The sequence below is a fragment of the Macaca thibetana genome, chromosome 10 (genome assembly GCF_024542745.1).
Source record: "Macaca thibetana thibetana isolate TM-01 chromosome 10, ASM2454274v1, whole genome shotgun sequence".
In the NCBI taxonomy this organism is placed as follows: domain Eukaryota; kingdom Metazoa; phylum Chordata; class Mammalia; order Primates; family Cercopithecidae; genus Macaca; species Macaca thibetana.
The window spans coordinates 82,250,031-82,270,290 of NC_065587.1; the positions used below are offsets into that span (position 1 = coordinate 82,250,031).

General features: G+C 36.5%; 1 protein-coding gene across 8 annotated transcripts in view; it reads right to left on the minus strand.

Moving 5' to 3' along the window:
* The window catches only part of TASP1 (taspase 1), a 403,549-nt gene that overhangs the window by 370,232 nt on the left and 13,057 nt on the right, over positions 1-20,260 (minus strand). For 7 of the 8 annotated variants that reach the window (XR_007717088.1, XM_050745318.1, XM_050745319.1 and 4 more), the window contains exons 3-4: positions 18,890-18,957; positions 17,155-17,223 (exon numbers count right to left, since the gene is read on the minus strand). Coding sequence is in view for 6 of the 8 variants with exons in the window: in XM_050745318.1 (XP_050601275.1) it covers positions 17,155-17,223; positions 18,890-18,957 (137 nt within the window). In the remaining 2 variants the exon portion in view is untranslated. Of the gene's footprint in view, positions 1-10,612; positions 10,762-17,154; positions 17,224-18,889; positions 18,958-20,260 lie in introns of those variants that run through there. The other variant, XM_050745322.1, reaches the window with a different exon arrangement.

The following is a 20,260-nucleotide window of genomic DNA, read 5'->3' on the forward strand; positions in this document are numbered from 1 at the left end:
CCCTCTTCCAACTTACTCCCCGCATTCCTCTCCCTTACCACACTCCAACCCACACTGCGATTCCCTGAGCACACCAAGAACACCCCTACCTCAGGGCTGTTGCATCTATTATTCATTCATTCCTTTGAGATGCTGAGCTTGGTGAGAGATTCTAGTGAAAGAAGAGGGCCCATAAACATAGACTGCATATGTGTGTGTGTGCGTGTGTGTGTGTGTGTATGTGTGTAAAGATGCATGTACATGTATGCATGAATACCTGAGGTCCCACGGTGATTAGTATTACAAAGAAGAATGAAGTGGAATATGAAGGGACAGTGGGGTACTTTACCCCCTGAACAAGACTCCCTTCCCCAACATCTTCATATGGCTCTCTCCCCATTTCATTCATGTCTCTGTTCAAAACCCAGCTTTATCAGAGAGTCCTTCCCTTACTGACTTATCTAGAATAGCATTTCCCCAGCCATTCCCAACCATTCTCTTATCTCTATTTTATTCTTCTTTATGGCACTTTCCACTATCTAACATTATACATAATTTTTGTTTGTCTACCTCTCCAAATAGAATGTAAGCCCCTTAAATATAAGAATTTGTCTTTTTAGGTACTATATCCCAATATGCAAGGCAATGCCTGGCACATGGCAGGTAGGTAATCAGTAAGTATTTGCAGAATGAATGAATAGCAGTTAATTGTGACTAGATATAAACAGAGTAATTATTGTGAGCTATAACCTCTTAAGCAAGCTGATACTTATTAATTCTTACAGATTGCTCCTATAGAGAAATGTCAGGAAAATGCAGCGGAGTGTTAAGAATCTAATCTTTTCATGATTAAAACAAGAGAAATTAAACAAACTTATGCAACAGTATTTTCTGTTTCTAAAAACTGGAATTCTAAAAGCAAAATATATTTTAAGTTTACTCATAACTTTTCAAGGAGACACGGCTTTAAAAAGTGAGACACTCTTTGACTAATCAATGCAGCAAAGAGAGGGCAGAAAGGCCAAGAAGCAAGTCAGGAGCTACTCTCCCACAACGACATGGAAACCCTTTCCTGTTAATGAAATTTTGGAACCCCAAGCCAAGGCAAAGATCTGCAAAGTATTACTCTTTCGCTATAAACCACAACTTGTATTACCCATTAAATGTCCTTCGCTGAAAGCATAAAATAATATAAGAACTGTTTGCAAGGCTCCAGGTATACTGTACATCTGAGGATCTATTATGAGACCTCTATTAACAGCTCTTACAGATGCAAACAATTTAGTTTTCAAATGTTGTACAAAAACTAGACTGGCACATTATAAAATCATTTTTATATAAGATGATTTATGTTTATTCAATTTCCAATCTTCCCTTAAGAAGAAGTCAGACATTAACAGGAAATTACTAATATGTTAGTACTCACACTCTGTCGGTCAAGTGCAAATTCAACAAACACATCATTAGATACATGAAATAAAGTAGAATATATAACTCTTGTTGAAAATTGAGTGTCCTATCAAAATCATTTTAATTGAGTTTGTGACCAGTCCAGCCAACATGATGAAATGCCATCTCCACTAAAAATACAAAAATTAGCCAGGCGTGGTGGCGGGTGCCTGTAATCTCAGCTACTCAGGAGCCTGAGGCAGGAGAATCACTTGAACCTTGAACCTGGGAGGTAAAGGCTATAATGAGCCAAGACTGCACCACTGCACACTCCAGCTGGGCGACAGAGTGAGACCGTCTCAAAAAAAAAAAAAAAAATCATTTTAATTACTCACTTCATTGATAAGCAGGTATTTTAACCTTCAAAACCCGAGAAAGGTGGGGGAAAAGCTTTTGAAATGAACTTTCTTGCATCTTTTTAAAAGAGTTACAAAAACAGGATATGTACTCCATGTCATTATACTCTTTTTCAAACTAACACTAGTAAAACTTGTATAATATGCCTATCTTAGCTAGCACTACTCTAAGAATTACTAATTTTCTGGTATCTCAACATCAGTTTTCATTTCCAAGATGAATGGAGGCCAATGAAACTGTATTACTGATCAAAAAAAATCATTGGGGGATTTTTTTTGTTGTTTAGCAGCCAATTAAGTTCAAATTTTCAAGAACTGAATGGTTAAAAGATTTCCAATTTAGATTCCTCTGTGGTAGTATAGGTTAAGAGTCATTAATTCAACAAAGATTTATTGGGCACCAACGTACCAGGCAAATCTTTTCTGTAAAAGGCAAGATATATCAACTAGTTCAGGCTTCGTGGGCCACACAGACAATGCTACTACTGAGCTCTGCAACTGTAGCACAAAAGCAGCCAGAGAAAATACACAAATGAATAAGCATGGCTGTGTTCCAATAAAACTTCATATATGGATACTGAGATACAAATTTCATATACTTTTCTGGTGTCATGAAATATTATTCTTCTTTTGATTTTGTTTCAACCATTTAAAAAAGTGAAAATAATTCTTAGTTTGCAGGCCATTCAAAACCAGGCATCTGCCCAGATTTGGCTTTCAGGCCATAGTTGGCCAATCCTTGATCGAAACCATGGGGATATAGCAGTGGATGAAACAGAAAAACATTCTTACCTACATGAAGCCTCAATTCTAGCCAAGGGAGACAAACAATAAGAAATTAAATACATTAGATAACATATCAGAAGTAAACAAGAGAGTGAAAAAATAAAACAGGTAAGTGATGGGAGTACTGGGGATGGTCAGAGGGCTTTTATTAAAAAGAAAACTATAGCAGTAGTTACAATTTATTTTTCCTTTTTTTTTTTTTTTTTTTGGACACAATTTCAGACTTACAGAAAAGTACAACAGTCTAGTATCTAGACTATATAAAGATCTCCAAATTTCAATAACAACCCAAAAAAGGCAATTTGAAAATGGGCAAAAGACTTGAACAGACTTAAGTAAACATTTCTACCAAAAAAATACACAAATGGCTACAGGCACATGTTAATATATTCAACATCATTGCCATCAGAAAAATGAAAACCAAAACCACAAAGATTTTACTTCACATCCACAAGGACAGCTATGATGACAAAAACAGAAAATAACAAGTGCTGACAGAGATGTAGAAAAATTATAACCTTGCATATTGCTGCTGGAAATGCAAAAAGGGTTTGTTCAGTTGCCATGGAAAAAGGTTCAACAAAAAGTTAAACAAAGGCCAGGCGCGGTGGCTCATGCCTGTATTCCTAGCACTTTGGGAGGCTGAGGCAGGCGGATCACTTGAGGTCAGGAGTTCGAAACCAGCCTGGCCAACATGGTGAAACCCCATCTCTACTGAAAATATTTTTAAAAATTAGCCAGGCATGGTGGTGGGCACCTGTAATCCCAGCTACTCGGGAGGCTGAGGCAGGAGAATCGCTTGAACCTGGGAGGTGGAGGTTGCAGTGAACTGAGATGGTGCCATTGCTCCAGCCTGGGCAACAAGAGCGAAACTCCGTCTCAAAAAAAAAAAAAAGTTAAACATAGATTAATTATCATATGACCTAGCAATTTCACTTCTAGGTATATACCCAAAAGAATTGAAAAAAGTTACTCTAATATTTATATAAGAGTATTCCCAGCAACACTATGTGCAATCGCCAAAAGATAGAAACAACTCAAATGTCCATCAACGGATGAATGGATTTGGAATGAAACAAACTGTGACAGATACATGAATAATGTTGAATACTGCTCCCCCAAAAAATGAACTACTGATACATGCTACACTGTGAACAAACTTCAAAAACATTATTCTAAGTGAAAAAAAGTCAGACAAAGGCCACATAAATGGCATGATTTCATTTATATAAAATATCCAGAAGAGGGAAATCCATGGACAGAAAGCAGATTGGTGGTCAACAAGGGGGAAAGGATAAAAGAATGAAGAGCAACTGCTTGATGAGTATGAGGCTTCCTTTGGGGAGATAAACAAGTTTGGAACTGGAAGTGGTAGTTACACAACACTGTGAACATTTTAATGCCATGGGATTATGCATTTTAAAATGCCTCATTTTCTATTATAAGAATTTCACTTCAATTAAAAAAGGCAGACACAAAAGAATACATAATATATTATTCCATTTACGTGAAGTTCTAGAACAGGCAAGACTAACATATGGCAATAGAGGTCAGGACAGGTGTTACCCTGAGGTGACTGAAGGGGGCACAGGGGGCCTTCTGGAGGGCAGAAATGTTCCGTTTGTTGATCTGGGTGCTAGTGACACAGGGCTACGTTCACTCTGAAAAAGATTCATGGAGCTGTCCCCTTAAAATAAATGTGTATAGTTTTCCATATGTATACTATACACACACAAAAGTTTTGAGACTATAAAATTCTCAAAATAAGATTGCAAATTTTTAAAAACCTGTTACCATTGTGAATTAAAGGGTCCAAAGGATCTCTCTGTATTATTTCTTATGCCTGCATGTATCCACAATTAACTCACAAAGTTTTTTTTAAAGAGTCAAAGAATTAAAATTTCCAGACTCCCATCCCCAAAGATTCTGATCCAGGTCATGTGAGTTGAAAGCTAGGGAATCATCATTTTTTAAAATAAGCTACCTCCAACAATTCTAATCCAGCCCTCACCTTGAGGAACTCCAATTTAAATGAATTCATCAACTGCTTAACTTCACATTCTCCATGAACCACATCTTGAGGGGGCTTATAAAGGCATCTATCACAACAGCACAGAGGATATTGGGAGTAAAAAAGCTACAAATGATCCATGAGAGGCTACAAAAGCTAACCACTCTGGGGCTAGGATTCAACCCTGGAAAAAAATTAGATGGACTGGAGAAAAGTTAATAAAATGGGAGACAGTCAATGGTAAATAAGACATAGAAACCGGCCGGGCGCGGTGGCTCAAGCCTGTAATCCCAGCACTTTGGAAGGCCGAAACGGGTGGATCACGAGGTCAGGAGATCGAGACCATCCTGGCTAACATGGTGAAACCCCGTCTCTACTAAAAAATACAAAAAACTAGCCGGGCGAGATGGCGGGCGCCTGTAGTCCCAGCTACTCGGGAGGATGAGGCAGGAGAATGGCGTAAACCCCGGAGGCGGAGCTTGCAGTGAGCTGAGATCCGGCCACTGCACTCCAGCCCGGGGGACACAGCGAGACTCCATCTCAAAAAAAAAAAAAAAAAAAAAAAAGACATAGAAACCTTTCTGGGCAATCATCACAAATACAGCCATACATACTATGCACACACCAGGGATTTTCCTTATGTCTTCCATTAAGATGTAATGCAATCAAGATAAGATAAATGACATTGGAAGCTTAATATCCTTTAGGAAGTTATCAAGACAAAGTGTGAATATCAGTGCAGTATGCTTGGACTTACAGTATGTTCCTTCATCACAAACAGTAAAAACAGTATTTCATTCCTGGGACTAGAGGTAAATAAAGAAACAATTTGGTTCAACCTTATTTGGGTCACAGAGGTTTTGGATCTGCTTTGGCTACAGGTCAAAATTCTTTGGAGTGATATACTTTGCTGTTAGTTCAAATTGTTTCAATGAGGAAGTTTTTTGAAAAGTCTAGTTTGATTTGAAGTTCATTTTCAAAATAATAAGTTAATATTTAAGTCCAATTCCTATTCTGAAAAATTAAATCAAAGCTCATTCCAGCTTTATTATTAGTTTGGTAGAAATCCCTATTACAACAATTTGCAACCTCTAGACCATTAAATTAATGAGCATTAAACCATACATTCATTTCCCTGGCCCTTGCAACAAGACAAAAGTTGGCATCTCTGTCCAAGACTTATTTCCAGCTGTACCTTAAAATGAAGTACAGTGCTACACAAGCTCCTACACTCAAAAGAACCAGCTGTCACTCAGCTCTGGCAGATTGTAGGCCTGAGAGAATGCATGCTCCATGTGGCCAGATCTCATTTTTGTCACGAGAATTTAGAAGTCCAGATGCTTATATTAGTCTCCTCATTTTTACATGTTGACAACAAATTCCAAGTTTTAAAAGCTAGTCTATGGGCCAATCAACACGCATTTGTAAAATGTCTCTTTTGCAATCTCTGGCCTACATCACTTTGTAAGATTAAAAGAAGGTCCAGATGCAAGCTTCTCCAGTGCAAAATCTAAGCTTGCATAAGTCTTCAGTTTTCCATACAATTCAGGCTTCAGGGAAAGTAGCTCTCTGACACAAATGACAGTCCTAACAACAAATTTTATTATCATGCTTAAATATTTAAAATATTCAATTACCTCTTGCTACTTAAAGAAACAACTAATATGGAAGTAACCTGTACTGCAGTCTACCAAGTGTCCACTCACCTTTACTAAAAAGAGCCAGATTAGTGGTCAGAAATGCTGCATATCTTCTGATTATAACAAACAAAATTTGTAATACCTTTTTCCTTCTCCAAAATGAGTCAGATGAACTTTCTACTCAGAGTCCATAGGAAGTCATGGTATTTTTCTCAAATACCAAAAAACTAATAAAATATCATGGTAATTTTCTCAAATATCATTAGTATAGACAACTTCATCTACAACTTTACCCAGTGGTAGACTGCCTATCAAGATAAAACATGACATTCTTTTTAGAACCAGTAATTTGTAGCAAACACACACACACACACATTCCTCATACACAGAAGTGCATGGGAGGTGGGGCTATAATGTTCAGGTAACGTGCAAAAATGGCAAAGATATAATCAGGTAAAATAATTACAGGATAATAAGAATCTGTCTATAAATTAGATAACCAGCCCCCACATAGGCAAAAGTTGACTCTTCCATTGCCACTATGAACGTTAATGACTTCAAGATCAAGAAAGTAGGCACATGACATAAAATAAGTATTAAATTTTGAAGAAATCCTGGCATTCAAATGGACAGGGTTTACAGAAGAAAAATTATCTGGTAAACATAGATACAGTAACAAGATAACCGACTCACATTATCTGTTCAAGTACCCTGCCCAGGAAATTAAAATAACTAGACCCAGGACTTGCCCTTCCATCTTCTCTCCCAGCGTGCCCATTCACCATTTCTCTGCACTTATTTTAGGATATAGAGGATGGGCTTGAAGGATGTAAATCTATCAATTATACTGCACTTTGTTCCGTTCTGGAAAAAATGCTCATGAAAAGGAGGTAAAACTATGGCAAAACATTTTTTATTAGTAATAAATTTAACTGTGTTAACTTTGCTTTCCATGACAAAGTAATTAGAGAATATGGGCAATAATAGAGATCTGCAACATAGAAGCCACAAGAGGATTATTAATTCCTTCTAAGTTTTGGTACGAGATTGATCTAAAAACAGAGTTTTCATAACTGGAGCTAATTGGAAGTCACATTATTTGTTATCATGGGACCACAGAAAGCAAGGTCAGAAAGAAGCTAGACTTAACATCCAATTTAATATCCAGTTAGCAAGTAGTTGCTAACTACAGCTTAAAATATTTCCAGGGAAGTTATTATATCCATGTGAATATGAATATGTTGTGCCAAAAACACAGAAAACATGCAGTTCCCATACAGCAGAGGGTGATTTGCCATTATAAACACTCTTAAGTTAATGCTTGTATAGGAAAATTAGTAGATACTTGCAAATTCATTTTCGGATCACTGAAAATTAAAGCCAGAAAGCCTATTTTCAGCCATGTATTGAAGAAAAGGCACATGAGATTATTTCTGTAGTGATGCTTCCCGTTCTTAGACTTATTCTCAGTCACATAAGAACATTTTCACCCAAATACTGGCCAATTATAAACAATTAAGACATGCTTTAGTGAGCTATATATTATTATGTTTGAGGTTGTAGCCAATTAATATTACATTTATAAAGTGTAAAAAGTTCAAGAATTAATGAACTTTAACCAATAAGTTTCAGCAGGGTTAGCCACAAAACACTTTTATTGGGTCCAAATGAAGTATCTTTCCTTCATTAATACAGAACCACAGGGCATACTTGGAAATCTGAGGCTCAATTATCTAAAAACAGTTCCTAAGGAAACAAAAACTTTCAATTTTTATTCTGTAACTGCTCCTAAACGACAAGGTATTCTTTCTTTTTTGGCATTCTCTCTTTTCTCCCTATCTCAGGACATATTTACAGATGCACTGGCTGCTTTACAGACATGCTAAAGGTTCTTGCTGTAGTTGATCAAAGTTGGAATGTTTGAGGAAATTACTCAACTTAGACAGCCTGGAATTATATCTAGCCAAATAGCTCGAGCACTCTACTTTTAACATGTGTTAAAGTGATATTTTAGCTATCCTGGATGTAAGTTGAGAGAACATTTGTTTGCATCACATTCTGTGAACACTTGAGTCAAATACAGTATGCTGAATATCAGGTTTTAGTTTCTGTGACAGTTCATTTTTTTTAACTATTCAATTTATAAAAGACAACATATTTTATTTAAAAAAAAAACCCTCACACAGCAACATATGTAGTAGAAACTAAGGCTTTTTATGATCTTCTTAAAAGTGCCCAAGCTTTTCTGGAAATGTCAGAAAAAATTGAACCAATGTTAATATTTGTTCATTAGAGCATTTGTTAATCTGACATAAAATATTCTATCCAAAAATGGAAATTTTTTTTTACTTTTTCTTGCACTGCCCACTATGAGCTCAACAATATTTTTATTATTTAAAATATTTTCATAAAAAGGCACTGCACATCTGCACTCACCTCCTTCCTATTACTAATCTGCCTAATTTACAAAGACACATATAACATAATTAAGCAGAAAAATGACATCACAACAGTTTTTCACATTTTTTTAAATTGAAAGTCACAGAATTCCAGTACAGTTACTTGTCAAAAACATAACACAAATCTCTAAACCAAAATATTGGCTTCAATAAGCTTTCACATCTGAAATAGTTTTAAACTTTGTTTTACTTGGATTATTTATGATGTCCAGGAAGAGGTTAGCACACACAGTACCTGAAATTGTCCTTTCCACAAGAGCTACAATAGAAAAGACAAATGTAGCTGTTTCTCCAGTACCGCCAAATTTGGCAGCCACTTATACTTCCCTTCAACCTAAATAAGTATACCTTTTAAGCATATTGACAATAAAATCACTCAAAAAGAACCTAACAGACCATGGAATTATATAATAATTTAAACCATCCTTTTATCAAATGACATGGTCAGAACTGGAGAGGAAAGAGGAATAATGGTAACTTTTAAGTCCTCTACTAAGCTTTTTTTAACAAAAAGACTTCCAACCCACTAGAAAACGTCGCTAACATTTGCACATACTCCAGAAAAGGGAAACGTAAATAAATTCCCCACTCTGAATGTGTTACAGTGCTGATGCCCTATGTTACACTACATGCATGTCATGAACTGTCAGGAAATGTGTACACCATGCAGGAGGCTGGACCCTGAGCGAGAATGACTGCCAGTAAAATATGCCTGGCAATGGGAATGGCCAAAGAACTTTTGTCAACTGGTATGTCTAAGATTCAACTTTAAGCTGATTTCTATAGTAAGGTACAATCCTTCATTATTCTAACACTTAGGTAAAGAACACATGAAAGAGAGAGAGGAGAGCAAGATTTAGAATCTTGATGAGAATCTTAAAAATTATGTAACTTAAGTTTCTTCCTCTTTCTTTTCCAGATTCTGAATAAAGGGGTGGATTTGAGAGATGGAAAAAAACTTAAAATCAAAAGGTAGTCTTTGAAATTAAACACCATCATACCAGCCTGTGATTTTCCAAACATAGAAAAATCTTATTAGCCTACCTCCTTCATTACCAAGAGCAAAACAGACAAAAACAGTAGATGTTAAGGTATAAACCTAATGCCGCAAATGATATAGATCCAAACAAACACAAATACACACACACACATACACGCACACACACAGAATGATTCAAAAATCACAACACTATAAATTCTAAGACCAATGAATCTAATTAAATCCCTTTTGTGTAATATCCCTATTAATATAGGACTAGAAGACATTTTACACTCAAAAATCCAAAAGTCTAAATTGCTTCCACATAGTCAAAACACAGGATTTCCACTAACTCCACCACACTACCATATGTGGTTTTCGGTAGCTCAAAACAGAATTCCAAAATGAAGTATATTTTTGAGAGTAACAACTCCCAGAGAAAAACAAGGGCACACATATAGAGTTCCATGCTCCTCAGGAATTGCTAGGTCTGATCTTGGACCCTCTCTTCTACTAGATTCAGCCAGAATGAATATATCTGATGAGATCCACATACCTCATCAAGAAATGGCTGGAAAGGCTAAAACGGTTCTTCATGTTCCCATTACTACAAAGTAAAAGCATGACAAGCTCTATACTCAAGTGTTTTGACTTGGTCAAAAGCTGACACCAGGTTTGCTACAGTGTAAAATTAATCTAGAATGTAACCACTGATTCTGTTTTCTTTTTATTCTTAAAAAAAAAAAAAAAAAGGTGGTTGGGGAAGAAATCACTGCTTTTCCATTAAGCAGGTACTTTGTGCTAGAGAGCATGTGTCATTTCTAGGGTCTCAGAAAAAGAACAGATGTATCTATGTGTAAACACAAACAGTAAGTTACAAGTTGCCCCTTAGTACTAAAGGCAAGAATCAGCATCAGTACTCAAAAAAGTGTTTTAAAAAGAGCGTAACTTACTTTTACTGTCCCAGGCTAAATGGGCTCTGTCTGGTGCTTCTTTGTCTGCACATGGCCACCCACAGCCTGTCTTCTAATTAAATCAATGCTCTAGCAGCAGAACAAGCAAACAAGTTGCCTCCCATCTGCGTACAGCTCTTCAGGACACATTTCCCTTGTTCAGAAGGTGGAAATTCTTGGGAGAGGTGATTTTCTCTGCCTCTTCACAAGAAGAACATGGATACTTGGCTGGATGCAACTCCATGAAGTGTAACTGTGTGTGTACACCTCAAAAAATAAAACAAAAAATGCAGAGAAACATAAAGACTCCATAAACAGCTGGAATACACAGAAATACTGAAGCACCACTGGGAATACTCCTAAACAGACAGGCAAAATAGGGTCTTTGAAATAATCAATAATACCAAGTTAAGAAAAAAAAAGGAAAAAAGAGCACCTAAGGTCAAAACTCAAATTTCATGCAAGGAAAACACTGTAAATACTACAAAAGAAAAAAGGTAAATCTTCTCCTTCACATACATAGAAACATGCCCCCTCTTACAGAGAATGAAAGATATTATCAATGGAAGAGAAAAATGAGATTTTCAAGGGTGGTAGGTCTAAAATTAGACTCACCAGCCACATCATAGTTAATGAGCACTTACGTAAATGTGAGCTAAATGCATCAAGCTGTCTTTCCAATGCGGTCAGCTCTACTGGGGGGTAGGGGGTGCTGGGGAAAGAGCAAAGGACCACTCTGCTTATGAAAATATAATTTCTACAAAATTAAAAATGTATAGGAAACTAGAGATGCTCGTTTATTTAAATGATTTTAAACTTCCCAAATAACAGAAATGACCTTAAAGCAGACGCCCCTCCTTTTTTGCAATAAAAACCAAATGACTGAAGTAGGGTAGGGAGCAGGGTGTGGTTAAGCATCTGCTCACAAGAAAACTTGTTATAAGTTTCATGAGGGAAAACGGAAATGTATCAGCCCTTCCCAATGTCCCCTTCCATCCTAGGTATGCCCATATGCCATCAGGAAGCCACACCATCTCCACGACCACTAGGCATTTCAAGGACTGGCAGTCCTTAGAAGTTTTTTCTATCTCCCTAAGGCACACAGACAATTTCAGCCAGAAGTATAAAGCCCAGGGAAGAGAATATGGCCTATTCCTGCAGCTGCACAAGAAGCCTGGGCTAGGGTCCACTCACAATGAACTACTCAAGTGTGACCAACATTCCCATTCTGGAGATGCCTGCCTTAAAGAAATGCAGACCTGGCTGGGCACAGTGGCTCACACCTATAATCCCAGCACTTTGGGAGGCCGAGGCAGGTGAATCACTTGAGGCCAGGAGTTCAAGACCAGCCTGGGCAACAAGGCAAAACCCCATGTCTACTAAAAACACAAAAAAATTAGCCAGGCGTGGTGGCGCACACCTGTAGTCCCAGCTACTTGGGAGGCTGAGGCATGAGAATTGTTTGAACCTAGGAGGTAGAGACTGCAGTAAGCCAAGATCATACCACTGCACTCCAGCCTGGGTGACAGAGCAAGAATCTGTCTCAACAACAACAAAAAAAAAATGTAGAGATACAGACAACTGTGTAACAGTATTATATATAATAATATAAGTATATAATGAAAATACCTACTTTCTTTCTCTTACATACCAAAATATCAGTCATCTGAATACGAAGGTATTCTTAAAGGACTTCCCTAGAGTTTACAAGCAAGCAATATTTGTATTACACAGAGATCCAAAGACAATGAACTGTTTTTCACAGAATGACTAAAAACTTGGCCCAATATAATCTGCTCTATAAACACTAAAGCATTTGGACAATAAATGAGTTTTAAGCATGAATTAGCATCTTCCCCGACCATAGGGAGCTTTAAAGCATGAATCAAGTGAACAAAAAACTTCACAGTCCATTTTTAATAACATACGTTCAACAAAAGATTTTTAACAAAGGAATCTGTATAATTTGCCTTTTACTATATAAAATGTAAAAGCTATTACTATCACTTTTTTTTTTTTTTTTTAGACGGAGTCTTACTCCACAGCCCCAGGTGGGAGTGCAGTGGCGCGATCTCGGCTCACTGCAATCTCTGCCTCCCAGGTCCTGGTTCAAGCAATTCTCCTGCCTCAGTCTCCCAACTAGCTAGGATTACAGGAACGCACCACCACGCCCAGCTGATTTTTGTATTTTTATTAGAGACAGGGTTTCACCATATTGGCTAGGCTGGTCTTGAACTCCTGACCTCATAATGCGTCCGCTTCAGCCTCCCAAAGTGCTGGGATTACAGGCATGAGCCACCGTGCCTGGCCCCATCACTATTCTTAATATACAGTATTTTACCTACAAAAATAATCAGTTTTCTGAATGAATTAACCAAAATTTCTCAAAGGTTACAACAAGATCTTCAAAATCTCTGCCAAATTCATCGGTTTTCTCACGAAAGATTATAAATTACCTCCCAAGTCTGTCATTCATATTTCACCTATTATTACTCATTAGACTTTTTTAAACCAGGTCTTCGTACTTTTTCAGAAAAACACCAATGTACAAAAGGAGCTTCAGGCACTATTTTATAAATAGTTCATTTTCTATCAGAATCCATGAAACACTTTCTACTTTAGAAACAATCCTAAGAAAATGGTAGCATCATGACTCACCCAGTTCTATATCCAATTTTCTCAAAAAAGAAATTCACATCAGAAGTTATACCATGTGAAATATGCAAAATTACGCTCTGGAATCTTAAATCCACTGTCACTACTTGATCCAAAACTATTTTGAAAGCAGCCAAAAAAGCAACTGTCATCCAAATGTATAGTCCCAAATATGAAGACCAAATTCTTTCACAATATTAATCTTCTCTGCTGTGAGTGAAACCAGAGTTGTACCATCCAGTGAACAGAATTCACTTTCTCACCAGTTATTAAGATAATCTCAAAAAAGCTATATGAAACAACAGGAATGAATCAATTTACCAATAAATCATTAAAATATGATCTATAAACTGACCTTTCCATTTCCTTCCCTACATTTTGAAGACAAACAAAATATACTTTGGAGTAATATCATTTGCATTTCCACACTGCAGAAAACCTCTCATACAGGAGCAGCCGCCACCCCTCCCATAACTCTAAAGGGAGAAGGTGGTCAGTTTAATAGCTAGAATTTTTGCACCCACCGTTCCTTTACTTAAATGAAGAAAACACCTCATTCTGGGGTCCAGAAGCGACAGTCTTAAGATGACACCACAAGTCTGCAGTGGTGGTGAAGAAAAATAAAAACACAAAATTATCAGTTTCTAAGAAAAGCTAAAAAATGATATGTCTGCATAAGTCCCTTTAGTGTGTGTGTGTGGTATTTACACACACACACACACACACACACACACACACAAAATTTCTTTTGCCTGGTCTCTTCCTCCTCCACCACATGGAGCTAAGATCAGTGTACTTTTTCACCATTTGGGAAAATACAAATTATCACATTTTTAAAATATACGGCCAGATACTCTTTCTAGGCAACAAAGACCACTAAACTGTTTCAGTCACTTCAATCCACAATTAGTATTTAAGGAATTCACATCAATTTCAACATCTGCCTAAGTAATAATATAACAGGCAAGTTTTTAAAATGTTTATTTATTGTTTCCTTAAGCTCAGTGGCAAGAATATCATTTTTTAAATCAAAAAGTATATCCCAAAGTCTAAAAAAAAAAGAATAGTGACTGTTTGCATCTGTTCAATAATTCAGACATGACTTAACTGAATAAACTGACCAAAATTAAAGAAAAGTATTTATTCTCAAATTAAACATAATAAAGAAGGCTCTCCAGAATTTTTCTCAGCACTTTTCAGTATTCTGAAAGGACTCAATACTGCTACTTATATTTCTCGAAGTACAGCAAATATTAGAATCCAATCTTCTTACACATCTTTCCATTGACCCAAGCTATTACAATACTTTCCCAACTGAACTCCATCTGAAAACCTATCCTGTTTCAAGGTAATGAATCACAATTATGCAAGGTGAGAGAAACTGCAGGGGGCAGTATAAGCATGATTTCCAATGTAATTCTTAAGATTTAGGAAAATTCTTCCAGTTAGTGTAAGCTTAACCTTGAAGTATTAACATATATTTCAATCAAAGAGTCCATAGAAAAATTAATTGTTAAAGATAATTAATTGAAATTCTTCCACACATTTAATAATTAAAAGTTGAAGCCAGGCAGGGTGGTTCACGCCTGTAACTGCAGCACTTTGGGAGGCCAAGGTGGGTGGATCACCTGAGCTCAGGAGTTCAAGACCACCCTGTTCAACATGGTGAAACCTTGTCTCTACTAAAAAAAAACAAAAATTAGCTGGGTGTGGTGGTGCATGCCTGTAGTCCCAGCTACTCGGGAGGCTGAGGCACAAGAATTGCTTGAGCGTGGGAGGCGGAGGTTGCAGTGAGCCAAGATCGCACCACTGCACTCCAGCTTGGGCTACAGAGTGAGAATTCATCTCAAAATATATATATATAAATAATAAAATAACTAAAAGTTGAAGTGTGGGATGCACTAAAGTCACTTGGGGAAGAATTCTATGCTACCATTATCCTTATGACTTATTCCAATCAAAAATAATAGAACAAGAATTTTTTTCCTTTAAATTCATATCCACACTCTTAAAAAAAAAACACAGGTTACTCGAAACTGTAAGTCCACTTACTCAGGAGAAATTCATTATTTCAAAATGTATTTTTATCATTTTTAAGTATAAATAAGTAAACCCCTTAAAAGTAGGATTTAACACTAAGGGAAAATAGAATGAAATATTAAACATGATATATAAGTATGACTTAGGAAAAGTAAAGTTATTCTAAGATGAAAAAAGAAACTTTACTTTATTCAGTTTTGCATTCATAATTGCCATTCTAGTATATTCTCCAGCTTTTCTCTCCGAGACCTACACTGACTCTATGCAAGTAATTTTCAACTAACAATTGAATTAGTTAAGTTAGATTAAGCCCTCTTTGTGTGTCTGTTTTGAGTAAAGGTAACATTTGGTGGTAAATACATCTATCTTCTTTCTTATGTCATTTTTCTCCTCTTATCCTTAACATATAGTTAACCTCTCTTTGATGCTGTAAAAATTGTCATTAATAGTTACTATAAATATTCACCTCATACATACCATTTCCAAAGCATCTCGTAACTGTAATAATTGCTAACAGTTATGGGGTGCTTACTACGTACCACACACTGTTTTAAGAGATTGTCATATATCATTCATATACTAACTCAGTTAATCTTCACAACTCTATGAAGTGGGAATTATTATCCTTATATTATAAATAGGGAAACTGAATTAAGGACAGACTGTGCCACACCCAGGGACACATGGCTAATGACTGGTAGAGCTGGTATGAAATGGTATCAGTCCTATTAGGAGGGCATCACACATCCCCATGTCAGATTCAATAGAAGTAGGTGCCCACCATATACTTTCACCTTTCTTGACTACATTAGGACCAATATGACACAACCAAGAGAAATTAAAATCTACAAAGCATGATCAAAAGCTCAGGTCCACAATTAAGCATGAGAATATACAGAAAACACGGCTAGAACTTTTGGTAAACACCTGGGCAATTTTCACAAGGAAAGGCATGAAAGGGTACGTGTGTTGGCATGAGAGCCCAAATACAAGGGCCACAACCCAGTCAACCTGGAAATGTTAACTTTAACTATCATCTCCTCCCTCAAACTCATCATTGTTTTTGTCATCATGTCTTACTTGATTCCCTAAGTAGTATTCTCAACCGGAAAAATATTTTTCACAATAATCCTCTCAATTGATTGACAGAAATCTATCTTCTCCAAGTTTGAGCAGCAAGTCAATCTTCTGAAGCCCTCAATATCCCTTGCACAAATTCATCAAAGTTCCAAATCAAGAGAACTGAGAGAGCCTCTCTCTAGAGTATAAAAAATTATGGCAAAAGTGAGCCTCTCTCTAGAGTATAAAAAATTACGGCAAAAGTGAGAGCCTCCCCACTCAATTCTTTGATGTCCATAGTAAACTGTGGACAAACCTAACCATAACACTGGGACAAGACACACGTCACAGCACACAATTTCACAGTATGTATCTGTTAGGATCACGAAGAATCTTCCCCTTCTGCTTTAGGCACTTCTAGACAGTTGAAATTTTTTTTTATTTTAAACCAACAGAACATACATCACTTTTGGGGGGTTAACTTCAAGGATTTTCCTACTGAAAACGTGAAACTTAAGCATCCAATCATTAACTTTTGTATTCATGAATCTCATAAAAAAAAAAAAAAAGAAAAAAGAAAAAAGAAAGGAATTTAACCAACTTTTATATTACTCAGAAAAGTCACCAATGAAAAAAACAATATCATAGGCTTCTTTATAACTTTGCTAATACTGGTGGGAAACACTGGTCATATAATTTATGGTTGACTAACTTAACAGTTTCATGTCATTTAAGAACAAGAAAGATAAACTCACAAATATTTTAAATAAAACAGAGAAAAGAAATACCTCAAGTTCCACCAGTGCTGCAGTCACTGCGTCAGTTGCAAGAGCACCAGCCTGCAGCTTTTCAATTGCCTATGAAACCAAGGGGAGAGATTATTCATTGCAAAATCCCAACTTCTCAAACTTTCCAAAAGCTTAAAGAAGTATGGGAGACACTCAGATTAATAAAAATTGACCACTAGTTCCATTCCATACTTTAAGGCATAAACTACTCAGATTTAAAACAAGCAAGTGTTTATATCTAGGTTAATTGGTAATATGGCTCACTTAATATTATTCAAATTAAAACAATAAAATCTAACTATTAAATGAAAAGTACAAGGAATTTAGTAAGCTTCATTCATTGTAAGGCAATTCAAAATAGCCACAGAAATTGTATGACCCAGTTTGGTTCAAATATCCTGACAATTCATATTTTATATAGATAACTAAATCACAAACTAATCATTTCTCCTCCCACTGTTAATGCTCTCCATACCTAAAAAGAAGTGACTCTCAGTCACAGGGGCATGCCAGAATCTGAGGATAAAAGCATACATTTGACAAAAACATTTTGGATACTACAATGTAAATTCTAAATCAAGATATATCATATTATTTTGTAATATAAACTACACAGAGTAAAGCTCTATAAAATCACCTGGTCTTGAGCATAAATTAGGAGAGGAAAAGAGAGAGAAGGGAAAGTCATTTATAAATGAATTATTAACATTCCAATTTAGTCAACAAAGAGAAAGCTCAAAAACTAAGAACTGAATTCCTAAACTTTTAAGAAGTTTATTCACTGTAAATATTAAAAAGGCTAAGTATACAATTCAAATGTATTAGATTTCTAGGACTATAGTTATATAAAACCCATTTATTTTCAGATGATAGAAAAATTTCACACTTTGAAAAATAAGAAAAAATATAAAATAGCTTAGAGAACTTTTAGCTTTATTATTATAAATTTCAAAAGAACAAAATCCCTGTAACAAAATATTCTTATTTATAGGACTTCATTCATAAGAAAAAGCTTGACTCTCTGACAAAGTGTAATCTTCTTTTTAATGTTATGTAAATATCAATGAAAAGAGCAGAGAGAGACCCATATTTACTTGATATACATTACTCAACTAGATTCTGTTTGCATAAAAAGTCATGGAAGGTTTGCCTACAAGACCAGTAAGAATCAAAATAAAAACAAACATTTCTTCTGAGTCCATTCCTGTCTCCACATTAAATATTCAACAATTTAGCAAAACCTCAAAAACCAATGGGAAAAAAGCACAACTGAGTACAAGGGCAAAGCTGAACTCTGGAATGACAATGAACTTGCTATGATACAAACTATGTCATGAAAAACAGAATGAAAAAGTATAGGATAATCTCTCTTAAAAAAGCACCCATTATTTTTTTCCCTTCATGGAAAAACACATTGACTGCCTTTAAGCTGTTTTCTCTATCCTTCTGTCTACAGAAGTTCAACATCATTGCAACGATTAAAAGAGATACGATTGTGTGCCCACAATTACAAAAATACAGACTTTAATCTGAGAAAGAGGGGAAAGAGCTAAGCATCATGTGGAGAAAAACACAAAACAACACAAAACGATCCCCTACAAAAACGAGCAAAATAATTTCATAGTCTAAACCACAAGACTGTCCTAGAAACGAAACTTTTAAATGTTAAATTTCAAGGTAAAATTGCTTTATGTTCAAAACTGAAATGCTTAGATCATACACATTGTGTTCATACCTTCTGACAAGCTCGTTTGCATACATGTTTATATTCCTTGGCTTTGGATTCAGAATGATAACCTGCACCTATAGTAGAAAATAAAATCCAGTTGTTAATTATTAAAATATCAAGAGACCTTGCTTACGTTATAAAAATACTCCATATAAACTGATGCTGTCCTAGTAAAAAACAAAACTATTGCCCTAACTGTATGGAGTTTTATAACTTTTTTCTCCAATGTAAGCCTTTTTAATACCATGCCTTATCTCCATTTTCAAAAGCCCTTTTCCTGCCAAAAGCCCTAAAAATAGCTCATGTCCCCAAAGAGGCTTCACCAAGTCACCTCCCCTCTTCTTTTCAAGAACTTCTTTCTAAAACCAGGAATTCTTTTGATCTGGAGCTAATAACCCAGAAGGTGTCAGGGACAAAGTCCCTCCAGGTTCCTCTTTGCAAACCATCAGAAAGCCCCTGCCATTTGGGAAGTTACTGTTTCAAATCCGGAATTCATAAGAATAACTCAGAAAGCTGGATTGCTTCTGAACAACATTTGAAGTTGAGGCGTCTTACATCTCACATGTCCACAACCACCACCAACTATACCATTCCTAACCAAACACTTCACATCCTCTCACCCGCTAGAGTGCAGCTCAGGGTGTCTCTGAAAGCTAAGTGACAGCACATTCATGACTCTCTATTAGAATTCCTAGTGGTCTCTGTCTTTTAATCAAATACCCAAGAACTTTCTCAAGAGAATGGCTCTGAATAAAATGGTTTCCCTACAAGGACACATAACTTGCTTAGTTAGGGACTTAACAATAATCTAAACAAGAAGGAGACAAAGACAAGAGCCCTTAAACTCTCTTAATTAGGCCTCTCTCTAATCAAAGTTTGTTAACAGAGCACTGAACCACCTATCCCTACCCACCCCTAAAGCCCCATACGGGTCCAATGTAAGGAAGGTTAAGAACTACATCTCTAGGCCAAATGCAGTGGCTCATGCCTATAATCCCAGCACTTTGGGAGGCTGAGGCGGGAGGATCACTTGAGGCCAGAAGTTTGAGACCATTCTGGCCAACATGCAGAAACCCCATTTCTCCTAAAAATACAAAAACATTAGCCATGCATGGTGGCACATGCCTGTAATCACAGCTACTCAGGGGGCTGAGGTACAGGAATCGCTTGAACCTGGGAGGCAGAGGTTGCAGTGAACCAAGATCGTGCCGCTGAACTTCAGCCTGGGCAACAGAGTGAGACTCTGACTCAAAAAAAACAAAAAACAAAAACAAAAAAGCTACATCTCTAGGCCTTAGAATTCCTACAGGTCTGCAGACTCTGACACAAACCTAACCCACCTTTCCTCAAGGTAGAGAAAGCACTCACCCACGAAAA